The following is a 21,733-nucleotide window of genomic DNA, read 5'->3' as shown; positions in this document are numbered from 1 at the left end:
GAATGAACCTACCTTGTTCTCAAATCGTAAACTCTGCATGTGATTCATGTAGCGATTGCAGTAGAACAAGTACCTCTCTAAAGCTTGCCTCGATCGCTGTGGAAAACAATTACCAACAGTATTTTTTTAGTTTCGTACTCTATCCTCACAGAACATGGTTTTCAAAAGCAAGAAAATCATCGTCAGACAAACAAAAGCACATGTAAACTATAAATTTCTGCAGCAGCATGAAACTCCTGCAAAGGGCTGGCAATACAGTCTGACCTCTCTTATCGGGACATGTTGGGACCAGCACCAATCTGGATAAGGGATTTATCCTGATCTGGGAGACCCAATATTGAAATATATGTAATCAAAGTGAGTTTGCGTAGGATTGAGTTTAGATTGACATCTAATTTCCCCATGTACTAGATCGAATTGGAAAAAAAATCTCAGCAGAGGATTATCTTTTGTGTTTGGGGGGGACACAACAATAGACGTCCCCCCCAAACACAAAAGATAATCCTCTACTCCGCCGCCAATGGAGACATCCAGATAGGCCGGATAAGAGAGGTAGGACTGTATAAAGCAAGCCACTCTTCTTCCAACATAATATCATGACTCATTTTCCATATCTTTAATTTTAAATAACGAATCACATTAAAAAATTGCAATCATGCTTGATTTTTTTAATGTCAAGTGTACGGTAACAATTAATTGTATTTTTTGTTATTGAATGTTATGTCCAAACAAGTCACCTAAACATGCAAACTGGGCACTGGCCAGTCATTGAATTTTGTGCTATTATAGTCGAATGCATATCTCTGCATTATTCTTCAAATAAGTCATTATTCAAAATTATACTGGGTGCACAGAATTTAGGAAATGGGCATTCAAGATTGTACATGTATGCTGATGGGCTGGGCAACCTTGCAGATATAGAAAAAAATGCTGGCATATATATATATATATATATACATATATATATATATATATATATTGAATATTAAGTGCATTGGCAATACTTTCCAATTGTCATTTACAACATGCTGTCAATAACCAATTATCATTAGCTGTCATGGAAAGCTGAGAACAGCAAGCAAAAAAAAAAACAACAACAAAGAAACACTGATGAAATAGAAATCAAAGATGGTGAAGAAAGAAAACAAATGTGGGCCTAAAATGAAAGAAACATAGTTGGGAAACCATGCTAAAGACACAATTAACACAACCACTTTGTGATTTAATTTTGAATGTACTTTATTTTGTAATTTTATTTTACCAGTGTCTTAATATTATAAGAAATGAAATAAAAGTGATCAATTCAATTCAACAATGATGATGGAAGCACTGTGGTGTAGCGGTTCTGACTCTCGCCTTGCAATCAGAGGGTTGTGTGTTTGAATCCCACCATGGCCTAGCGTCCTTTGGCAAGGCGTCAATCCACACTTTGCCACTCTCACCCAGGTGCTAATTGGGTACCGTTAGGAAACAACCGTCATTTTGATTGGTTTAGCAAGTGTGCGCCTGACAGGCTGTTAAAAGCTGTGAATCCAGTGACCGGGTAATAATAATTGCGAAGCACTTTGAGCAGTCGTGGATTGAAAGCCAATTATTATGATAATAGATATTGGTTGGTATTCTTATAGCAATAATTCAGCTAACTCTGAGAAAATATAAGCTATGTGTACATTTTAAGAGCATGTTGCCAATTTATGTACATGTATTCAGCAGGTTGAGATTTATCTTAATATTGTGGATTGAAAAGTGTATAAAAAGTTAATTAAAAAAAATCAGAAAGAGAATTTTGTACATAATCATTTATCGTTAATATTTTTAAAAGAAAATGAAACCTAGTATTCCTCAGCAACAAAATCCTTTTCCAGTCTTGACATAATCCTTGTATGTTTTGTAAGTTTGATATTTGTACGCAGTGCTACATGTACGTGTGGGGGTGATATGCTTCTGAGCAACAGCCATTTATTATGCTTTTATCACCCCTGACCAGCATGTAGCACTGCTCCATTCTGTATTGTTTGTTTTTACTATGTATAAAAGTCACTTATGTTTGTATTATGATTTGGTCAAATAAATAATGATAATAATCCTAGGTTAAGTTATTATCTTATTAAAATACCACGCGATGAGCACCGTATTATACTTTCCTGACGAGCATCATGAAAATGTGTTAAAAGTGATGATGGATGTGACTAAGAACTAAGAAATGATACAAACCAAACCGGGAGTAAAACTCATAAAACTCAAGAAACTCACGTTCTATTCGTATATATTTCAAATACACATTAAGGCACCAATAGACAAATTACCGGCAAAAGAAACATAAATATTCTCATTAAAACATATAGAAAATGTGGAAACATATACATGATATTATAGGCATTACAACAAAATATCAAAAATAAAATTGGTTGCCCAAACAGCCCTATAAATCAGCCATCATCGGTTACTTTGAATGCACAAATCCTAGGTTCAGTGGACCATAAATAAAACAGTGCATATTCCTGAACTTGTAGGTTAATTTACAATTTTCTTGTTCTCAATATATATCAAGCGCATTGCAAATGTGAGATGTTTTGTGAAACAATTTCCCCCATATATGAATTTAAATACTTTGTGACGTTGAGTGTCTTTGAATAAATTCCTTTTCAAAATATCATAAAACGATTTATTATCTCTTGTCTACATGATACTCCATTGTTTAAAATCACATTAATAAAATGGAGCATCAATTTTCTAAAACTTGGGAGAATAATGAGATAAATATACATTATTCTTTCATTCCCTTTTACTTTCATTATCATCATCATTGTTTGCCAGGGAAAACAATCGTTTGAACAATCAAGATTCCTGTGATTGTGTTGCATCAATATCAAATCGCTTATGGGCGTATTTGTCTTGTGCCATTTGTCATGAGTAATAGGAGTGGATGTGGTCACACATAATGAGCCAGTTGAATTAGGCCGTGTTTATGCTTCCACTTTTCAGGCCAGAATCAGCGTTTCCAAACGTGATTAGTCCAAAACACGGTTGCGTCCATGCTTACTTTCATTTAAACGCTGTTTCAAAACGCCGATCGTAAACTCACAAAAAGGTGCGTTTGTAAACGTCGTTTGACCAGAATCAGGCTTTCTGGGGAAGTATAAACAGAACCGCGATCGTAAACGTGTTTAAATGACGTCATTTGGTACATGCTTCCGGTGAGATGAAAATCCGTGGGCAAATAATCGCATTGACCCACATGGGCGCATGTTACCTCCAAGGAATTACCTCTCATCTTCCCTTGTTTTGCATGTGTAGTACTATTACTATAGTATTACTCTTCCAATTTGTCATCACGATGAATGTTGAGGGATTTACACCAAAAAAAACCCAGGAACATGAGTTATAATGAGGAGACATTGCCAGATGCCCCAGTAGCATAAACAAATAGATATTTTATTATTTTGTATACGTAATATTCTTTATTTTTTCTTACTATTATCCTCACCATGGTGGAAATTATATGGCTATATCAAAAAGCTCCATGCAATGACTAAAATATCGGAAATTGTTCGATGTTTATATAACAGTCGACGTACCTTCCCCATAACAACACTCGGAATTTTTTTTTTCGAAAAAGGGCGCGCCCATGCAATTTGACCTCGCTTTCCTGCTCAACAAAAATTACGATGCGAAGCCAGCTGGAGATCGTGATTTCGCCTCTGAGAGTTAAGCATAAACAGCACTCCCAGAACCACGTTTACGATCGGCGTTTTGAATCGACGTTTGAAAACGCTGATTCTGTCCTCGCAATGGAAGCATAAACACACCCTTAGTCGAGTGTCCCAGTACAGAGCAAACTCACATGCCCATCAACACAGCTGAGTGATGATGCGCTGTCACTGTCGTGTCTTGAAAGAGTTACAATGTTTGGAATTCATTAAATTTTAGCATAAATTTCATTTATCTTCTACTTTGTTTTCAAATATCGAAGAATATAGTTAAGTAATTTTGATAATCAAATATCTCAAATATCTCAAAACATCTGGCAACCATTCGATGAGTGTAAAAAGTGGTATTCGGTTGCTGGTTGTTGGTAAACTGATTGAATGCTTCGATGATTCCAGATATACTCCCAGGCTGAATCACCATCATCATCATCATCATCATCACCACCACCACCACCACCACCACCACCACCACCACCACCACCACCACCACCACCACCACCACCACCACCACCACCACCATCATCATCATCATCATCATCATCATCATCATCATCATCATCATCATCATCATCATCATCATCATCATCATCATCAACATCATCAACATCATCATCATCATCATCAACATCATCACCATCATCATCAACATCAATATCATCATCATCATCATCAACAACATCATCAACATCATCAATATCATCATCACCATCATCATCATCATCATCACCACCACCACCACCACCATCACCATCACCACCACCATTATCATCACCACCACCACCATCATTACTACCACCACCGCCACCATTATCATCACCACCGCCATCATCATCACCACCACCACCATTATCATCACCACCGCCATCATCATCACCACCACCACCACCATCATCACCACCACCACCACCACCATCATCACACCACCACCACCATCATCATCATCATCACCACCACCACCATCATCATCATCAACATCACCACCACCACCATCATCACCACCACCATCAGCATCACCACCACCACCACCATCATCATCACCACCACCATCACCATCACCAAAATCATCATCATCACCACTTCTCTATGTTCTGAAATGGACAGTTGTATTCTGCACACAACCTCTAGATGCAAATATTGACACAAGTGACACTCCATACTTGAGATTGGTTTGGACAGAGCCCTGCTGACACCAAGTTTCTGAATAAGAATATTTACTTACCGCTTGGTTGTTCCTTGCTTTTCTTGCATCATCTTCATCATACCTATTGCAGTTGTACCTGGATAATAGCAAGAAGATGCAAAGGTATTATGGTGAACTTGCATTTCTACTTGAGCTCTAATGCCATGTTCAACATAAAGAATATCTCCAATGGGGTAGCCAAAGAAGGCAGGGGGGCTCTCTTTATTCAATAATTTTATTCATTTAAAGGGGAATCCAGCCTTGGCCATAAAATTTTATGTTGGGAAGGAGAAAAATAAATTAAACAGAATGGTGAAAGTCTGAAAGAAATCGGACAAGCAATAAGAAAGTTATAGCTGCTTTAAAATTGAGATCACTAATACTATGTAGATTTCAAATTGGCAACTGGGTAAGTAAATTATGACAAGGGGCAAGGACAACTTTCCCATAGGCCATGTACTTTATTATCAGGGATTTGTGGTTTTCTCCTAAGTACCCATTCCCCTGGGGCAGTAATCTAAATATAACCCAGGTAGTATATTGTTTTATGTTCTCATGAAAGAAAAATATAATTTGAAATAAAACTTTTGGGAAAAATGACATTTTAGCCATAATATGTATTGGAGTACATGGAAGAGTAGTCCTTGCCTTACATCACTATGACATCCCATATGCGGCCAATTTGAAGTCTCCATGGGTATAGTGATTAACAATATTTACAACTTTTAAAAATTCATAACTTTCCTGTTGTTTGTCCAATATTGTTCAAACTTTCACCTATCAACTTGTCTGATTTTTCTTTTCCTTATAAAAACAAGTTTTTATTTGGGTTGGATTCCCCTTTAACTTCAGTCCAACCTCCTTTATTCGACCTTAATTTATAAAGACAAATCTAGTGACTGGCCAAGTCTCAGCCAGTCTAGCCCATAATCTAGGCAGAGTCAACAGCTTTTGTCTTCGCCTTTACGAGTCTATAGCCATTATGCAAAATTTTGAAAACATTAAAGTGCTATAAATAAATGGCTGGTTACTGTTAACTGGCTAGGGTAAAACAACAACAAAAACCTTCCCCAAAAAAGTTGCTTTATATTCATCAAATGTGCACCTATTTTCCAAATTTCCTTGAAATTGTTTGATTTATTTGGAAACTGTCAAGAAAAAGATAAGTATACAGTTCTTATTTTACTCTGAAAGATTGTTTCAGTTGATGTCACACTCAATCTACTACATGAAAGTCTACAAATGGGACCACAATGGGTACCCAGTAGGATGGGAAAATCATTGTAGCTTGTCCAGTATTGTGTGCGCCTCAATGACGACTGGCTGGATCATTACTTCCCAGGGAGTGGAGGATGTGCATACATCGTGTGCAGGAATGACTGATTGTTTCCGACTGCAATATTTGTCCAATCGCATATCGGTGCAATCACATCGCAGGCCAGCGCACACATTGCAACGGCTCTGCAATGCGCTGCTTCTCTATGACCCCTCCTCTTTCATGTGTATGTTGTCTACACTGCAGCAGCACGTCAAAGTGGTCATGACGTCATCATCTAGGACAAATCTGATTGGCTCAAATCATCAAAATCACAGGAAGATCTGACGTGTCAAATGTCCGAGATTCGGTCTGCGGTTCCTCTGCAACAAATTGGATCACAGTTGCAGCGTGCTGCAGGTTGGCGGACACTCTGCGATTTGGGTGCAATTGTGTCGCATAGTGTGCGCTGGTCTTTTAACGCTTAAAAAAAAAAGATTATTAATATCTTACCATGATGATCCATGGGGCTCCCATGGTCCTAGACACACCCAACAGAAGTCAGCCTGCAAAGAAAAATCAAATGAAAAATAATTTTCAAAACTTATACCATGACTTCTTCAGAGTATGATGTTCACACAAATATAGGTGCAGACCTTTAATTGCAATATTCTTTATGGCAAGGCCACTTATAGCTTCGTAATACCCTGGATGTTGTCTCGTAGAACCTTGCGATGGTGCTTGGCACAACCCTTTCCTCCTTTTCCACGACCCAACATCTTGATGAATGAGAGCATATTTCTTTATGAAAGTGCAAGAGAAAAAAAATTTAAAAAAGGAGGCGGGGCACAAAAAATAGCCCAGGTCAAAGTTATTATTACAAGTTTTAAAACGGGTCCCAGATTCCATGGCCTTGGATTAATTCAAGCCCTGAAGGTATGTTTCCTAAATTCAAGCAATTACATGAATATTTCAAGAATGTATTGCAATGTCTAGTAATTGACAACACTAACTTTATATTCAAGTGTAGACATTTTTCAATCATTATGAACACAACACTACAACTAAACACTCAGTCTGATATTACTCTTCAGTACTCTTCAGTGTTTTATTGAACATGTACAAAGACTAGTTTATTTTTCATATGTGATTAAAATCTAATTTGCCATCCCATTTCTTATTTGTCTACAACAGGTTACTATGCAATGCAGCGAGTGTGCATTTTGTTCAGCCTTCTTCAGCAGCCTACATTGTATCTTTGCTCATGGAAAGAAACAACTTTTGAGCTTGACAGGAAAACTTGTGGGAAGATAATCACAATCCAAGCTCCGAAAGAAGAAGGGGATCAAAAGGAAACGATGGATTCACAAAAAGATCACATTTAGGCTCAAATCAAGCCTTTCAGATGCTGTGCCTCTCATTTTTGGATGTGTCAAAACCCCAAACAGGCGAGATCTGCCAAGCTCTCTTGCCATCAGACAAATGTGGGACATGTTCAACAAATAAAACAATGACCAGACCTGGAAACACATACTACAACATCTTTGTGGGAGAGTTCACCATAAGCTTTGGTAACCCAAGAACCGATGTATGTTTGCTTTGAGCAATGGTCACTTCAGAAAGTGACACTGATTTGATGCCGAATCACGCTCTCCCTATAACACAGAGCTGCCAACCACACTTGACCAAAAATCCTATTATTTCACCCCAAAAATCCTATTTTTAGGCAAAAAATCCTATTCATACCCGTCGTGTACTTTCCTACTATACATCTCATTATTTTGTTGTGCTCACTGTAATTTTTACATCCGACAGGCAAGGTTCCACATTAACTTTTTTGGTGGTGGCCCGTTTGGTGGTTTTGGTGGTGGCCCGTTCGGGCCACCAAAACCTTCAAATTATTTTTGTTGGTGGCCCAATATTAAAGTTTGGTGGCCCCACCAAAACAGAACAGGAAAAAAAGTAAAAAAGTAAAAAAGAAAAATTAAAGAAAAAAAAGAAACAAAAGACAATTTAAAAAAAATTAATAAAACAAATAAATAAAAATGGTGAAGGGGGAAAAAATGAGAAGCCATTACAAATATTTTTTAACAGCTGTACGTAGCAACAGTTTAAGCCAATTGAGCAAATAATTTTCACTCACCTTTTGGGGATGACGCATTTCTATTTTTATAACCTTAATTTCGTTTGTATTATTATTTTTTTAGTAGAAACATATTCTTTAATCAGGCATATTCAATGGGAAGGGGTATATGGTTTAACCACTGTCAAAAAAAAAAAAAAAAAATAAGAAAACTGTAAAAGTTAGGCTATATCTGGAAAAAAGGTGTGAGAAAAGTCCTTTACTTTGTTTGCCAAAATGTTTGAAAAATTCACATTTCATATCAATGAAATGCCTTCCCAAAGTATTTTCTTTATGAAGAGTGATTTAAGAAGTCATTTATAAACAAAAAAGAAAGAAACTGTCTGCTTATTTTTTGCTAGAAAAGACGCAGCTTCGAAAGAAACCAAGTATCAACATACATACAAATGCACATGTGGGACTGTGATGTACTCACCTGTGTTTTTATGTGTATTAACACATTTGGAAATCGGTCTTTTTGAGTCAAAAGAGAGGTCATAATTCCTGTTTTTAATGCTTGCAGATAATCAGTTTACACCAGATTTGAGTAATCTGGACTGTAGAAGGGCATGTCATTGGTGTAAAATGTGACTTTGACATAGATTTTCAAAGTTCTGTGGAAGATTTCTTAGCAGCAACATTTCGTATCGTAGCTCCCCGAATCTGAATAGGCTGCTAGCGCACAGATATAGCTACATGTAGCTGCTGTGGTTTCATGCAAAGCTCACGCCAGCCGGCCGGCAGGATAATAGCTACTGTATGCTATAGCGGTAAGGCTATGTACTGTCATGTGTGTGTGTATTTGTGTGTAGATCAACAAAAAGGGCGCATGATGATTTGGTTGCAATTTGAACTGTATAAAGTTGATAAATGCGTGAAAAATCGGAGGAAAAATTGCGCTACTTTGAAAATTATTGGTTGCCCGATTCGGGCCACCAAAACTTAACATTTTTCATTAATGATTGCCCGAGGTGTATTTCTGTAATGTCGAGCCTTGCCATAGCTATATTTTCAAAAAATCGTATTTTATCTATAAAAATCCTAGTGTCGTATTTCAAGTGAAAAATCGTACGGAATACGACAAAATCGTACTATTTGGCAGCTCTGATAACATCAAATCAAATTACATTTTTCATCTTTTTTTCATCGATAACAATTATAACTTACAACATTTAATAGAACTTGAAAGAAGTGGAAGAAGGGAGTTTTATCATGGTGTGAGAGTCAGTACTGCTTTGTGGAAGGAAAAAATGGACATTGATTAGATGCTCATGGAGAAACAACGACAATCGAAACCTGAAAGGAATATTTCAAAGAGCAAATGAAGGATTCACAAAAAAAAAAATGCATTTGGGCTTGTATTGACTTTTTCAGATGCTGTGCCTTTCATTTATGAATGTGCCAAAACTCCAAACAAGCGGTGTCTGCCAAGCTCTCTCAGCATTAGGAAAATGTGGGATATGTTCAAGAAACAAAACAATGACCGAGGCCCTTAAATATACCACTAATACTACATCATCTCTGTTGGAGAGTTCAACATTTGCTTTGTCAATCAAATGACCAATGAATATTCGTTTGGACTAATGGTTACATCAGAGAGAGATGATGAAAATAATTTTTTTCAATCACAGAGCTACCTGTCCATTGTGCAGACCAAGGAAGTTTTATGAACTGCAGCAAAACCAGATGATTCAACGCTAATCCTGTCTTTCCATTTTATCCAGTAATCAGACTTTCTCCTGTCAGTGGAGCATACTATGCGAGACAACTTTGGCTTTATGCTCACAGAATAATTCTACTTCTCAAATTTGATCAAGCATTTCTGTGCCTGTCTTACAAAGAGTTGCGATTGATCCGATCGATCGCAACTATGGATGGCCAGCAATGTCGACATCTCTTATGCATGTTTGTTCAAAATATTTTCTAGCTATGATTTATATTCATGCATTCATCGTTGTCTTGAAAATTCACTGTGCTTCTCTCTGTTTACAAAGGACATTGTGCAAATTTCCTGTAGAAAAAATTATGACACTGATGGATTTCCATAGAGTTACGATTGATTGGATCAATCGTAACTCTTTGTAAGATGGGGGCCTGGTTGTAAGAGAAAGATCTTTATACTATGTCCTGTAAAGTCCTATGATAAAAATTGCTACACAAAGGAAATTTTGTTTAGCAGTCATAAAAAATGTGGAGCAACAGGAAAATTATTCCCTGATGTTCTAGGAATTGCGGAACATGAACCTGAACAAGAAAGAACTCATTGGGACACAAGCCCACTCTATTTCTACTTTTGGGATAAACAAGATGGGACAGGGGATAAGAGTGGCCAGTGCCCTCAAATACCTTTCTGGATAGGAATTTATTTATGGATCGTGGTATAAAGAAAGTGACCATATTCAGCAATTCCTGAATCACATCTGAGGTATAACAGATATCCCTGGAACATAGGCCGAAGAAGATATCCATTTCTACTCTTGGGACGAACAAGAAATGGGGAGAGCGGCTATCCAAGTGGCCAGTGCCCTCAAACACTTTGCATTTCATCTTAGGTATAACAGATATCCCTGGAACACAGGCCGTTAAAGATATCCAATTATGCTCATGGGGCAAACAAGAAATGGGCAGAGGGGTTATCGAATGGCCAGTGCCCTCAAACACTTTATGGATAGACACTTGTCTTTAGATTTTAGTATAAAAAGTGATTCCTGCATCGCGTTATAGGTATCACAGATGCCCTTGGAACACAGGACGAAGAAGATGTCAATTTCTACTCGTGGGGCGAACAAGAAATGGGGAGAAGGTCTAACCGTGTGGCTGGCACCTTAAAACACTTGATGGATAAATACTTTAGATTTCAGTTTCGGTATTCACAAGTGACTCTATTCAGCGATTCCTGCATCACGTCATAGCTATGATTAACATGCTAGCAATACAACACCGTGTAGAGAGCAGGCATCTTTTTCTGGTCCGAGGACTCTCCTGCATGCCTGCCGTCAGGGTGTTTGGGAGAGCGGAAAGGAGACTTTGATGCACAGATACGATTCCCCTTTTCTTTGATTACCCCCAGAGAAATGGTAGCAATGGAACTGGTGTATATACATGGATGCAGAGAGCTCATGAAGTCAAAGAAGAATTTTATATTGAATAATTCTGTTAATGCTGTATGCAAATGTAATAACAAAAATTATCAAAATATGCGCAAAATGTCATAAAGGTCATGAAGTCATAGTAGAAAAAAAATTCTCCTCATCACAAAAATGTCAAGGGGCCTGAACCAGCACCCCCTCCCCTGTTTTGGGGATTAATTTAATCAATGCTATGACTCATAAGAAGAATACCAGACAATGTTATTTATCACAGGAAATAAATGGACCTTACCTTGCAGTTCTGGTTGCGACAAACCATGTGATTGCAACCACCGTCCTTCTCTATGGTCACATGACACTTGGGACATTCTTTGGTGTTAGCTGCAATCCAGTTGGAAGTCTCGCTGTCATCATCACATTTTTTGATCCACTTCTTGAGCCACTGTGTATAATAAAGATGAAAACAAGAATGTGAACAATGGGAAATAACAAAAGAAAGGTTAGCACAAAACCGCGTATCAAAAAGAATAGTATCTTTAAGAATAGATGTAGCTACTGGGATTACTGTTAAATGACATAATATACACAAACATACTGTGAGCTTTGAAGGTTTGCATGGCGGTACTGAGTGGATAGCAAGGTTTGCAGTAACACCATGTAAGGTAGTCCTTCAAAGGACTGTTGGTCATCTTTTTGATGATACTTCTTAAAAGAACTGTTATTCTTGTAGTAGTAGTAGTAGTAAAATGGTATTTATTGGCAAAAACAACACATCGCAGCCCAAAGGCTGAATTACATGAAGTTTACAATTGTAATGTTACAAATTTGATTACACATTATTTTCACCATTCAATTACATAATAATATGAAATAACTACATCTTAAGACTAAGTACAACTTTTAACAGACTAAGGGTTGAAAGAATGACAAAGAAAGAGAGCAAGAGAGATAGAAACATATTCTTGATGTTTCAAGCACATAAGCTTTGCTCTTCGTCGTTGCAGAGTGGGGGAATAAATGGCAATAATTCAGTGACACACCACAAAACATTTACAATGGATTTGTAGACTGAAGGAAAAAATTACATGGTAGAAAACAATTTAATGTTGTAATGATCGTTGGGAGTAGCAATAAAAATAATTGAAATCTACATTTTTTTTTTAATCTATACTGCCAAAAATTGGCTTATTCTTTATTACTTACTGAACACTTGACAGGATCATGCCAATTTTCACCACAGACAAAGCTAGAAAAATAAAAGTAAAAAAACAAGAAATGATGATCTTTCTTCTTAAATTTAAAGAAAATTAAAAGAAGCATACATTGAAATGAAATAAAGACACAATTTTGCTCCTGCGACAATTGCTCTGGCTTTAATTTTGTCTAAGATATAGGGTTAGGATTATGTTTGCAATAGGATTTATGTTAGGTTTAGGTTTTAAACCCAGGGTTAAGTTGGTCATTCAATTAAGTGTGTGGAATTTAGAGCGAAGCCATTGTTGCCAGAGCAAATGTCATGGAACCAAAATAAAAGGGTAAGAAAGAAATGCTTGCTAAAAGAGAATATCAGGAAAGAAAACAATCAAAACCCCAGTTTTCCTTTAAACTGATACTTAAAACTTTAAAACACTAGTAATATTCAATCACCTTTTTGTGATTTTTCACCTGTTGTACAACCATTCGTCCTAAAATCACACCATGAATAGTAGTGACTTATTTTTCTTTCATGTATGAACAAGAACTAAAAGTAAAGTCCCAATAGGCTAAGCGGGGTAAATATTACATGGAACAGTCAATGACAGCTTTAATACACTGTACTTAACTAATTGAATGACATTGTATTTTCCATCATTTGTGTATGTATGTATTTGAAAGCAATTGGAAATTGAATTACTTTGTAAGTATGCCAGCATTCATGGACCAATACAATTATCGTGAATGTTGAAATAAATCATTTGATTATTTTTTCCCTCAAGGTAATCATTTAATCATTCATTCATGATCCATCCATCAATAATCCATCCATCCATCCATCTATCCATCAATTCATCTAACCATCTATCCATCCATCAATCTATCCCTCCCTCCATCCATCCATCCTTTCATCAATCAATCTATCCATCTACATCTATAACTTACCAGCATGTATGTGAGCAAATACAGGTAACAGGGTGGGGTTCTATGTGGTTAGCTTTAAATGCGTTGGGGCAGTCGGGGGCAGGGCACCATCTCATTAGACGATTGCATTCCACAAAACTATTGGAAATTAGGTGCTGATACTTCAGTTTCACTTTGGCCTCTTTCACTAATTTCCTACAGTAGAAGAAAAGGGAAAATAAATATTCAAGAAATATGTGTATACAATAATGTATTCAATATTCAAATACACAGTGTGCATGTACTAGTATAAAAATTTGGCTTAAAGATAAATACCAGTTTTGGTAACGATCTCAAAATGAGTTCAAACAGAATCCATAAAAATTACCATCCAAGTGTCTGTATGTATGAATAAAAATATGCGCCAAGTGGCTCTGGAAGAAAATGCGTAATTGCTGAGAAATTAGCAAAATAAGCATGGAATTCCATCAAATGTCAGGTATTTTTCCAAGCAATATTAATACACTGTCCCATATATGCTTTTTTTGTGTTCGTGATCATCAGAATTATCGGTTTTCAGCTAAAATTTCAAGATTTCACAAAATAAGTTTATTTCAATGTACCAGAACTAGATCTATGATAATATTATGGCAATTAACCTGGATTTTAAAGACTTTCTCATGAAATTATAGTTTGCTTTAACTACTGTCTTTTACCTTTAAATCGCATTATATTTCTTACATCTGATATCATTCAACTTCTTTTTACTCTGCACTCTTTTTAAACAAATTAAACAAAATAAAGAAGAAAAGTATTACAGTACTGGAAATGGAAATGGGAGAGCACAAAAAAAGGAAAGAGAAAGAGTTTTCAAATTACCATTGGTTTCAGTTTTCAGAAACTAGTATTCATTCATTTCAAGAGGAGTGGTTTTGAAAAATCTAATAATTTATTCATAATGTGGATTTAAAGGGATTCATTATCATTATGACAAAGAATTACAGTGTACATGTGGTATAGATCTTTGTGTAATTGATTACGACAAATACTGCAATGTACAATATGGAGTCCAAAGGTCAAGCCTTAAAATACTAATCCATCAGCCACAGGACATCTAATCCTTTAAGTTCAAATTTACAAAGGAGAATCAGAGAAAATACAAAAACAAGGGCATGATTTAAAACTGTATCCCTTCCAATTATTCACACCAATGTTAGCAATAAAATCACACCTCCACTTTTTTCTTTCTTTGTTCAATTTTGCTCTTTTTTTTGGGGGGGGGGTAGTCCCAGGATACCTTGCCATTTTGATTTTTGAGGGACATCATCCTCATCCCGACCCAAGTTTCCCACTGTATGTAATAATGATTAAAGCAACATGATCCACATGGTATACACGCAAGAATAACAGTAAATTTAATCTAAATGTTTGCAGTTTGATTCATAAAGCTGTACTTTAGACTTAATCTGAGTCATAATCTATCTCTTATCATATCAATGGCGCTCACTGGCAAAAAGGCTACAAAATTTGAATAAAAAATACACATTTCAAGTAAATTTTTTTATGAATTGGCTATTTTTTTTTTTTTTTAAGGAAAACTATGTATTTACATGTATGATTTATAGAGTAATAATCATCCAATCATTTATTTATACACTGTAGTTTTAAATGTTCCCACATGGTTCATCTGAATATGAGCAATGCAGGCCTAAATGTACATTGAAAATGTTCAGCATTCAATCGTACATGCAGCTCCATGTCACTGTCAAATAGTACTCTCCAACACAGACACTCCATGGATTACACATTTAAATGGATATACATTTTGATCAAAAACGCTGGGTGACTATAAAGGTATAGGCATAGTACATAGATAAAGATGTACATCTGCACATGCAGTTATACATCAGTATGATCATCAACTGCGTTGGCATCAGCTACTCCAGTGCTTCACACTGATCTGCCAATAATAAATGATCAACCTTTTTGTACGTCCGACCTACATTTTTCTCGAGTCTAACTTCATTTCATAACCTGACCAAGTCATGGTCCTTTGATAACATTACAGACTGTCAATAGAACAAGAAATCACAGACAGAAAATTTCATGAAGGTCCTGTATATAGGGGATCAGACGTACATATATTTTATGAAATTGCCCTCAAGCAAAAATGAGCAACACTTGTCAAAAGAAAAAACAAACAAATGTATCCTTTAAATGAACGGGCATACTGGTAAAACTGGTACATAATGTATTATCTTTCATTCTGTATTTATGTACCTGAATGTTTCTCTATTAAAGTATGCGAATCATGTGATACTTACATAACTGTTATGTCATCTACAAGGATATCACATCCATGGGCTGCACAAGCTATAGTCTGAAAATTTAGAAAGGAAAACATACATGTATCCAGTCATCACTTGAGGGAAATTGTCTTTCAAGGAAAACAAAATATCTAAAGGGCTTCATAAATCTAAACAAGGTTTCCATGGGGGGGGGGGGGGGGGGTGGAGAATTTAAAAAAAAACATAATAATGAAAGAAGTGGAATGCCTCTGGCAGTCTTGCCTGCATAAACAAGATTCAATATAGCAGCAGTGCTGACAATGAAAATGACTCAGATGAATAAATTTTCCAAAATAACATTAACATACCACTTCATAATAAAATACTAAGTTCATTGGTTTCAAATGACATTTGACCTTGATCATGTGACCAGAAATACATGTACACTGCACATGCAAGATATTAAGTGATACTTCATTACCCATATACTTCTAAAGTTTCATACAATAGATCCATGATGACATTTCAAAAATTTAACCTTGGCTAAGATTTCAACATAATACCGCAACATGGTCAATGTTCAATGACTATTTATATAAAATGACCTTTGACCTTGATCATGTGACCTGAAACTTAGTCAAAATGATCCTGAAGTGATGATTGATTAACCTTATTTCAAAGTTTCATGAAATAGGTCCATATATTACATACATGTAGATATAATCACATTTCAAGAACATTAGTTTGGTTAAGATTTCAATATTGACGCCACCGCCGTCAGAAAAGCGGCACCTATAGTCTGCACTCTGTTATATGCAGGCGAGACAAAAAAATATTACAAATTGTGGTTTTGACTTACTTGACCCATGCCTTCCTCCATGATCTTGGTTGTAAGATACTCCGTCCAGCAGTCTGCACAGAATTTATGGTTGCACTCGATGCCTGTCATTGACTGTCAAAAAAAACCACAAAAGCATTTTTAAATCAATTTTTGATAAATTTAAGGGTGTAATTAATGGTGTAATTATTACCTAATCGAATTATATCATAATAACTATGTGCCACACCAAACTCTGGGGTCGGGGGCTCTGGAACTAGTCTTGGTCTTAAAATGGGGGTCTCCAGAACAGCTCTTGGATCAAAAATATTGCTATGCTCTGGAACTGACCACATCAAATTATGGGGTCTCCGGAACTCACGTAGCATGGTAACGGCTATGGTAGTGCACTGTCCAGAAAAAATTTGAGGGTCTCTGGAATGGGGAAAAATAGGAATTCCAATGGCTTTCTAAATTGGTGATGCTCTGGAACGGACCGCGCCACATACATTGTACATATCATACATGTACATTTATACTAAGTAGCCCCCCCCCCCCAACAAGATTATTACTTCCCTTAGTACAGTGTACAAAAGGTCAATGGTGTAATACACTAGGTAAAAAACGTGCCTCCAGCAAATCCTTAAATTGCCCCCCCCCCCCCGTTTCCTACTGTGCCCCTGAAAGAGGGTATGCATGCCCCCCTCCCACTTGTCACACCTGTAGACTAATTTTGTAAGTGCCTTGAAGAAGTAATAAGTAATGTACAATTTTTAATATTCACATGTATTCTTCCTTACTAACTCAATATCATAACCCTCTCCCCTTCCATGTGCACTGTATATGCCCCCCCCCCCCCCTTGTCCAACCTGTAGGCTAATTTTGTAAGTGCCTTGAAGAAGTAATAAGTAATGTACAATATTTTTTAATATTCCACATGTATTACTTATTAATTCAATAACCCTCTCCCCTTGCATGTGCACTGCACAAGCCCCCCCCCCCCCCCTGTCCCACCTGTAGGCTACATGTAGTGCATTTAAGAAGTAATAAATAATGTACAATTTTTTGATGTTCCACGTGTATTTTTATTAATTCAATACCTTAACCCTCTCCCCTTGCATGTGCACTGTACACTTACAAAAAGGAATACAGTGTACAAACATTTGCCATTAATATTCATTAATAGTACATTAACCTCATAACCATACTTCCATGGGATCGTAAATCTTTTTGTCAGACTGCTAGGCTATGACAATTATTAAAGATGCTAACAATTTCCTGCAAATGCAAGGAAGTTCCAACATCACAGTCACTGTAATTACAGTAGTTTATGGCCAAAATTTGGCTTTAAAGAGAAATTCCAGTATTTGCAGTAAACACTGATTTCATGAGAAAGTCTCTAAAACAAGGCTTAATTGTCAGTATATCATCGAGGATCTAGATCTGGTACAGTTACATAAACTGAACTTTGTGAAATCTTGAAATCTACGCTGAAAAATGTTCACACTGAAGATCACCAACACAGATAGGCACACGTGGGACAGTGTATTATTATTGCTAAAATAAAGACCCGACGGAAGTGACCGAATCCGCGCTTATTTTGCTTATTTCTCAGCAATTACACAATTTCTTCCAGAATCCTTTGGCACATATTTTTTATTCATACAAACAGACACTTGGGTGGTCTTTATATTAGATTCTGTAAAAAGTCATTTTTAGATCGTTACCAAAACTGGAATTTATCTTTAAGACACACTCACTACGGTATCTTTTCAGATAACATTTAGTTAATTTCAATCTAAATATGTATGCCTTCATGGAATTTCAATTTCAATTTCACATTTGGCTCACTTGGCACACAGGTGGCCAGTGTGTGAAAACTAAAGAATTTAATTTTCACAATTCCTTGATACATGTACCGGGGGGGGGGGGGGGGCACTTCAATTGACGAGTGGATACCATGCGCGACCATGGGGTCTCGAACAGCACCCTAAACACGTATTTTCCATATCCTGAAAATGCAACCCTTAACAAGTAGTGGCGTGTGAAACCCTACCCTTATCAAGTATTGGAAACAAAACGATACTCTTGGCAAGTATTCCCTGAATTGAACCCCTAAACAAGTACAGCGATATTTTAATTATGTCACGGACGTCGGTCGTCGGTTTTACCTTTACCTACATCATTGGGTTTAACGGCCCCACCTCCCACACCTCGCGCAAAACGTACTCTAAACACGTAGTGTTGACTGTTGGGGCAAAAAGTACATCCTTTATAAAACATTTTAGTCTTATTTTTTTCATACCCTCGCAAATTTGACCCTAAACACGTAGCTTTCTTAGCGAAAATAGATACTCTTTTACCCTTTTTACACAGGATTTTCTTAACCCCGGACTATCGCTAACCCCGTACTATCCTTAACCCCGTACTATTTTTTATCCTTTTTACACATGCCAAATTGTTATTGCTAACCCCGGATAAGGAATGCTTGCTTTTCACACACGAAACTCGCTAACCCCGGACTAGTGGTTTTTGTCGATCATTCGTAGTACAAGTACTTCACTCGTACCATTTTACACACGCTACAATTTCCTTAACCCCGTACTATAGGTGGGGCCAAATTGCCATTTGGCCCCACCTATAATACGGGGTTAAGCTTAGCCCTCTTTCGTTTTACACTAGCGATCTTAACCCCGTACTATCGCTCTTAGCACCGCAATTGCTGGGATAACCCTGCTTTTTTGCAGGGCCAAATAATCCCGTACTAAAGGTGGGGTTAGCCCACTTTGCAAAAATGATGTGTAAAAAGAAAGTGGGCTAAGCTTAACCCCGTACTATAGGTGGGGCTAAATGGCAATTTAGCCCCACCTATAGTACGGGGTTAAGGAAATTTTAGCGTGTGTAAAAAGGGTATTTATTCATTATTTTAGTGTTTTGACACCCTTATTACGTTACGTACGTAACGTGCCCGATCTTGAAAAAGACATCCTTTTTACGTGTTTTTTTGGTCGCTCATGGTATCCACTCGTCAATATAAGTGCCCCCCCCCCCCCCCCCCCGGGACATGTACATGAATTTGAAACATGAGCAAAATCACCCAGTAAGCCTATCTGATGCATGATGTTACAATACACATTTATTGCCCAATTGGTAAAGCCCACACATAAAAAATGACACAACAAGGCAGCTCTGTTCAATCGAATTGATGAAGATACATGCTTGTACAGAGAAAAGGCCATTATTTATTTTGTGAGATACTTTTGAATGACTGATCTTATAATTGTCTAATAATTGTCTTTCCTTAATATTTCCCAAAGTTCAGATAATTTCAATAAAATCATCTAAATGCCTTTCATGTTATTTTAAAACACTGCTATGAATTATTATGTAAGTAATATTATTTTTATTGTCATGTTCCAATTGTAGATTGCATTTTTCATGTTACATGGGTATAGATTTATATAATCTGTTGTCTTTCTTATTATTGCATACAAGAGGAATTTCCATTTATGGACAATAAATACTTAAATACTTTACTCATACAAGTACTGAGGATTTTGTTTTCTCTCTCTAAAAATAATCAAGTACTAGTACATGTAGATATCATTATCAACTGTGCAACCTTAATGCGTATTAATACCGCGGTCACATTTGCTCTACGGCGGCCGTACGGCAAGTCGAAAACAGCCCTTTTAACATTTTTCTACCAGAGCTAGATATACATTGTAGGTGGTATGAATGATAATTAATAAAACGGCCACCGTAGAGCAAATGTGACCGAGGTATAAGATGCACTTGAAAATTTGAAGCTATATAATTAGCCCTTTGTAAAGGACATATTTCCTCAAGCAATGCAAGTGAGTCACCAAATAAATGCCCAAGTCAATGTACCTGAACATGTGGAGGATGAATAGCCTTTGGCTAGAATGTCAACAAATAGACCTAAACCAATCATTTTGGAAATTTGGTCTAAATTAGATCATCAAAAAGCCTGAGACAAATCATTATCAAATCAGAGCCCCCAACTAAAAAAGAGTTATGATTGATGCGATCAATATGGAAATCTATCTCATATTTTTGCTTTTGGAAATTTGCTCATTGTCAGAGAAGCATACTGAATTGTCAAGAAAACAGTGAATGTATGAATATATACGTCATTTCTAGAAAATATTTTGAACAAACATGTATTTTAGATGTTGACGTTGCTGGTTTGCAATTGATCAGATCAATCGCAACTCTTTGTAAGACGGGGCCCCTTGTCAAACTCAATTCCCAAGTACACACTTCTATTTTTTTTACAACAATTTGCCTTTTACATACATATGTAAGCAGCTGACAAATTCTGAGTGCTCAGCATGTTCACCAGGAATTTGTATTGTGCCTTTTCATCACCAACCCTCACATTTCATCATCTTGGCAAAACTGGGAATACTAAAGCTTTTGTTTAAGACGCCATCCCAACCCCAATCTATCCACTTTGTGGAAGAAGAAATCTATCCACACTGTGCTGCACTCAACCCAGGTGAGGTGAATGGGTACCTGGCAGGAATTCAATCCTTGAAATGCACTGAGCGCTTGAAGGCTGCTTGAGACTCTACAGCCAGGGTAAAAATATCCAAGTCCTTTGGAAGCGCATAGAGACGTTATTCATAATGTGTTATGCACTATACAAGAACTGATTATTATTATTATTATTTGTTAAGCTGCAGTCATTATATTTATGAAAAAATTAATAACAAAACAACATTATTCTAATTCCTTTCTCAAAATGTAAATCCTACAGACCTGCATATTCATATTGAATTCATTTCACATACATGTACCGGTATATGCACAAGTCACTTTTTAGACAACCTCGACCAATACATGGAGGTCGGCTGAACTATGAACCAACTCTGTTCAAGCACCAAGCTTTACATGCATGTATGGCAAGTTGCCAAGTCTGCGCAGTCCCCCTTCACCTTGTCTGCGCACACGCATATCTGCGCGATTCCCGGGGGGGCCACTTCCATTCGCGAGTGGATACCATGCGCAACCATGAGATCTCAAAAAGCACCCTAAACACGTATTTTCCATATTCTGAAAATGCACCCCTTAACAAGTATTGGCGTGTGAAACCCCACCCTTAACAAGTATTGGAAACAAAACGATACTATTGGCAAGTATTCCCTGAAT

At 36.9% G+C, this 21,733-nt stretch overlaps 1 protein-coding gene across 1 annotated transcript in view; it reads right to left on the bottom strand.

Annotated features, from left to right (window-relative positions):
- Positions 1 to 21,733, bottom strand: part of LOC129262455 (E3 ubiquitin-protein ligase arih1-like) — a 39,504-nt gene that overhangs the window by 6,588 nt on the left and 11,183 nt on the right. The window contains exons 4-11 of the mRNA XM_064099775.1: positions 16,601 to 16,693; positions 15,778 to 15,833; positions 13,496 to 13,669; positions 12,560 to 12,602; positions 11,649 to 11,798; positions 6,659 to 6,711; positions 4,930 to 4,987; positions 13 to 96 (exon numbers count right to left, since the gene is read on the bottom strand). Coding sequence (XP_063955845.1) covers positions 13 to 96; positions 4,930 to 4,987; positions 6,659 to 6,711; positions 11,649 to 11,798; positions 12,560 to 12,602; positions 13,496 to 13,669; positions 15,778 to 15,833; positions 16,601 to 16,693 — 711 coding nt within the window. The remainder of the gene's footprint in view (positions 1 to 12; positions 97 to 4,929; positions 4,988 to 6,658; positions 6,712 to 11,648; positions 11,799 to 12,559; positions 12,603 to 13,495; positions 13,670 to 15,777; positions 15,834 to 16,600; positions 16,694 to 21,733) is intronic.

This window comes from Lytechinus pictus, chromosome 5 (genome assembly GCF_037042905.1).
Source record: "Lytechinus pictus isolate F3 Inbred chromosome 5, Lp3.0, whole genome shotgun sequence".
Classification (NCBI taxonomy): Eukaryota; Metazoa; Echinodermata; class Echinoidea; order Temnopleuroida; family Toxopneustidae; genus Lytechinus; species Lytechinus pictus.
This window is presented reverse-complemented; position numbering and strand designations above follow the sequence as displayed.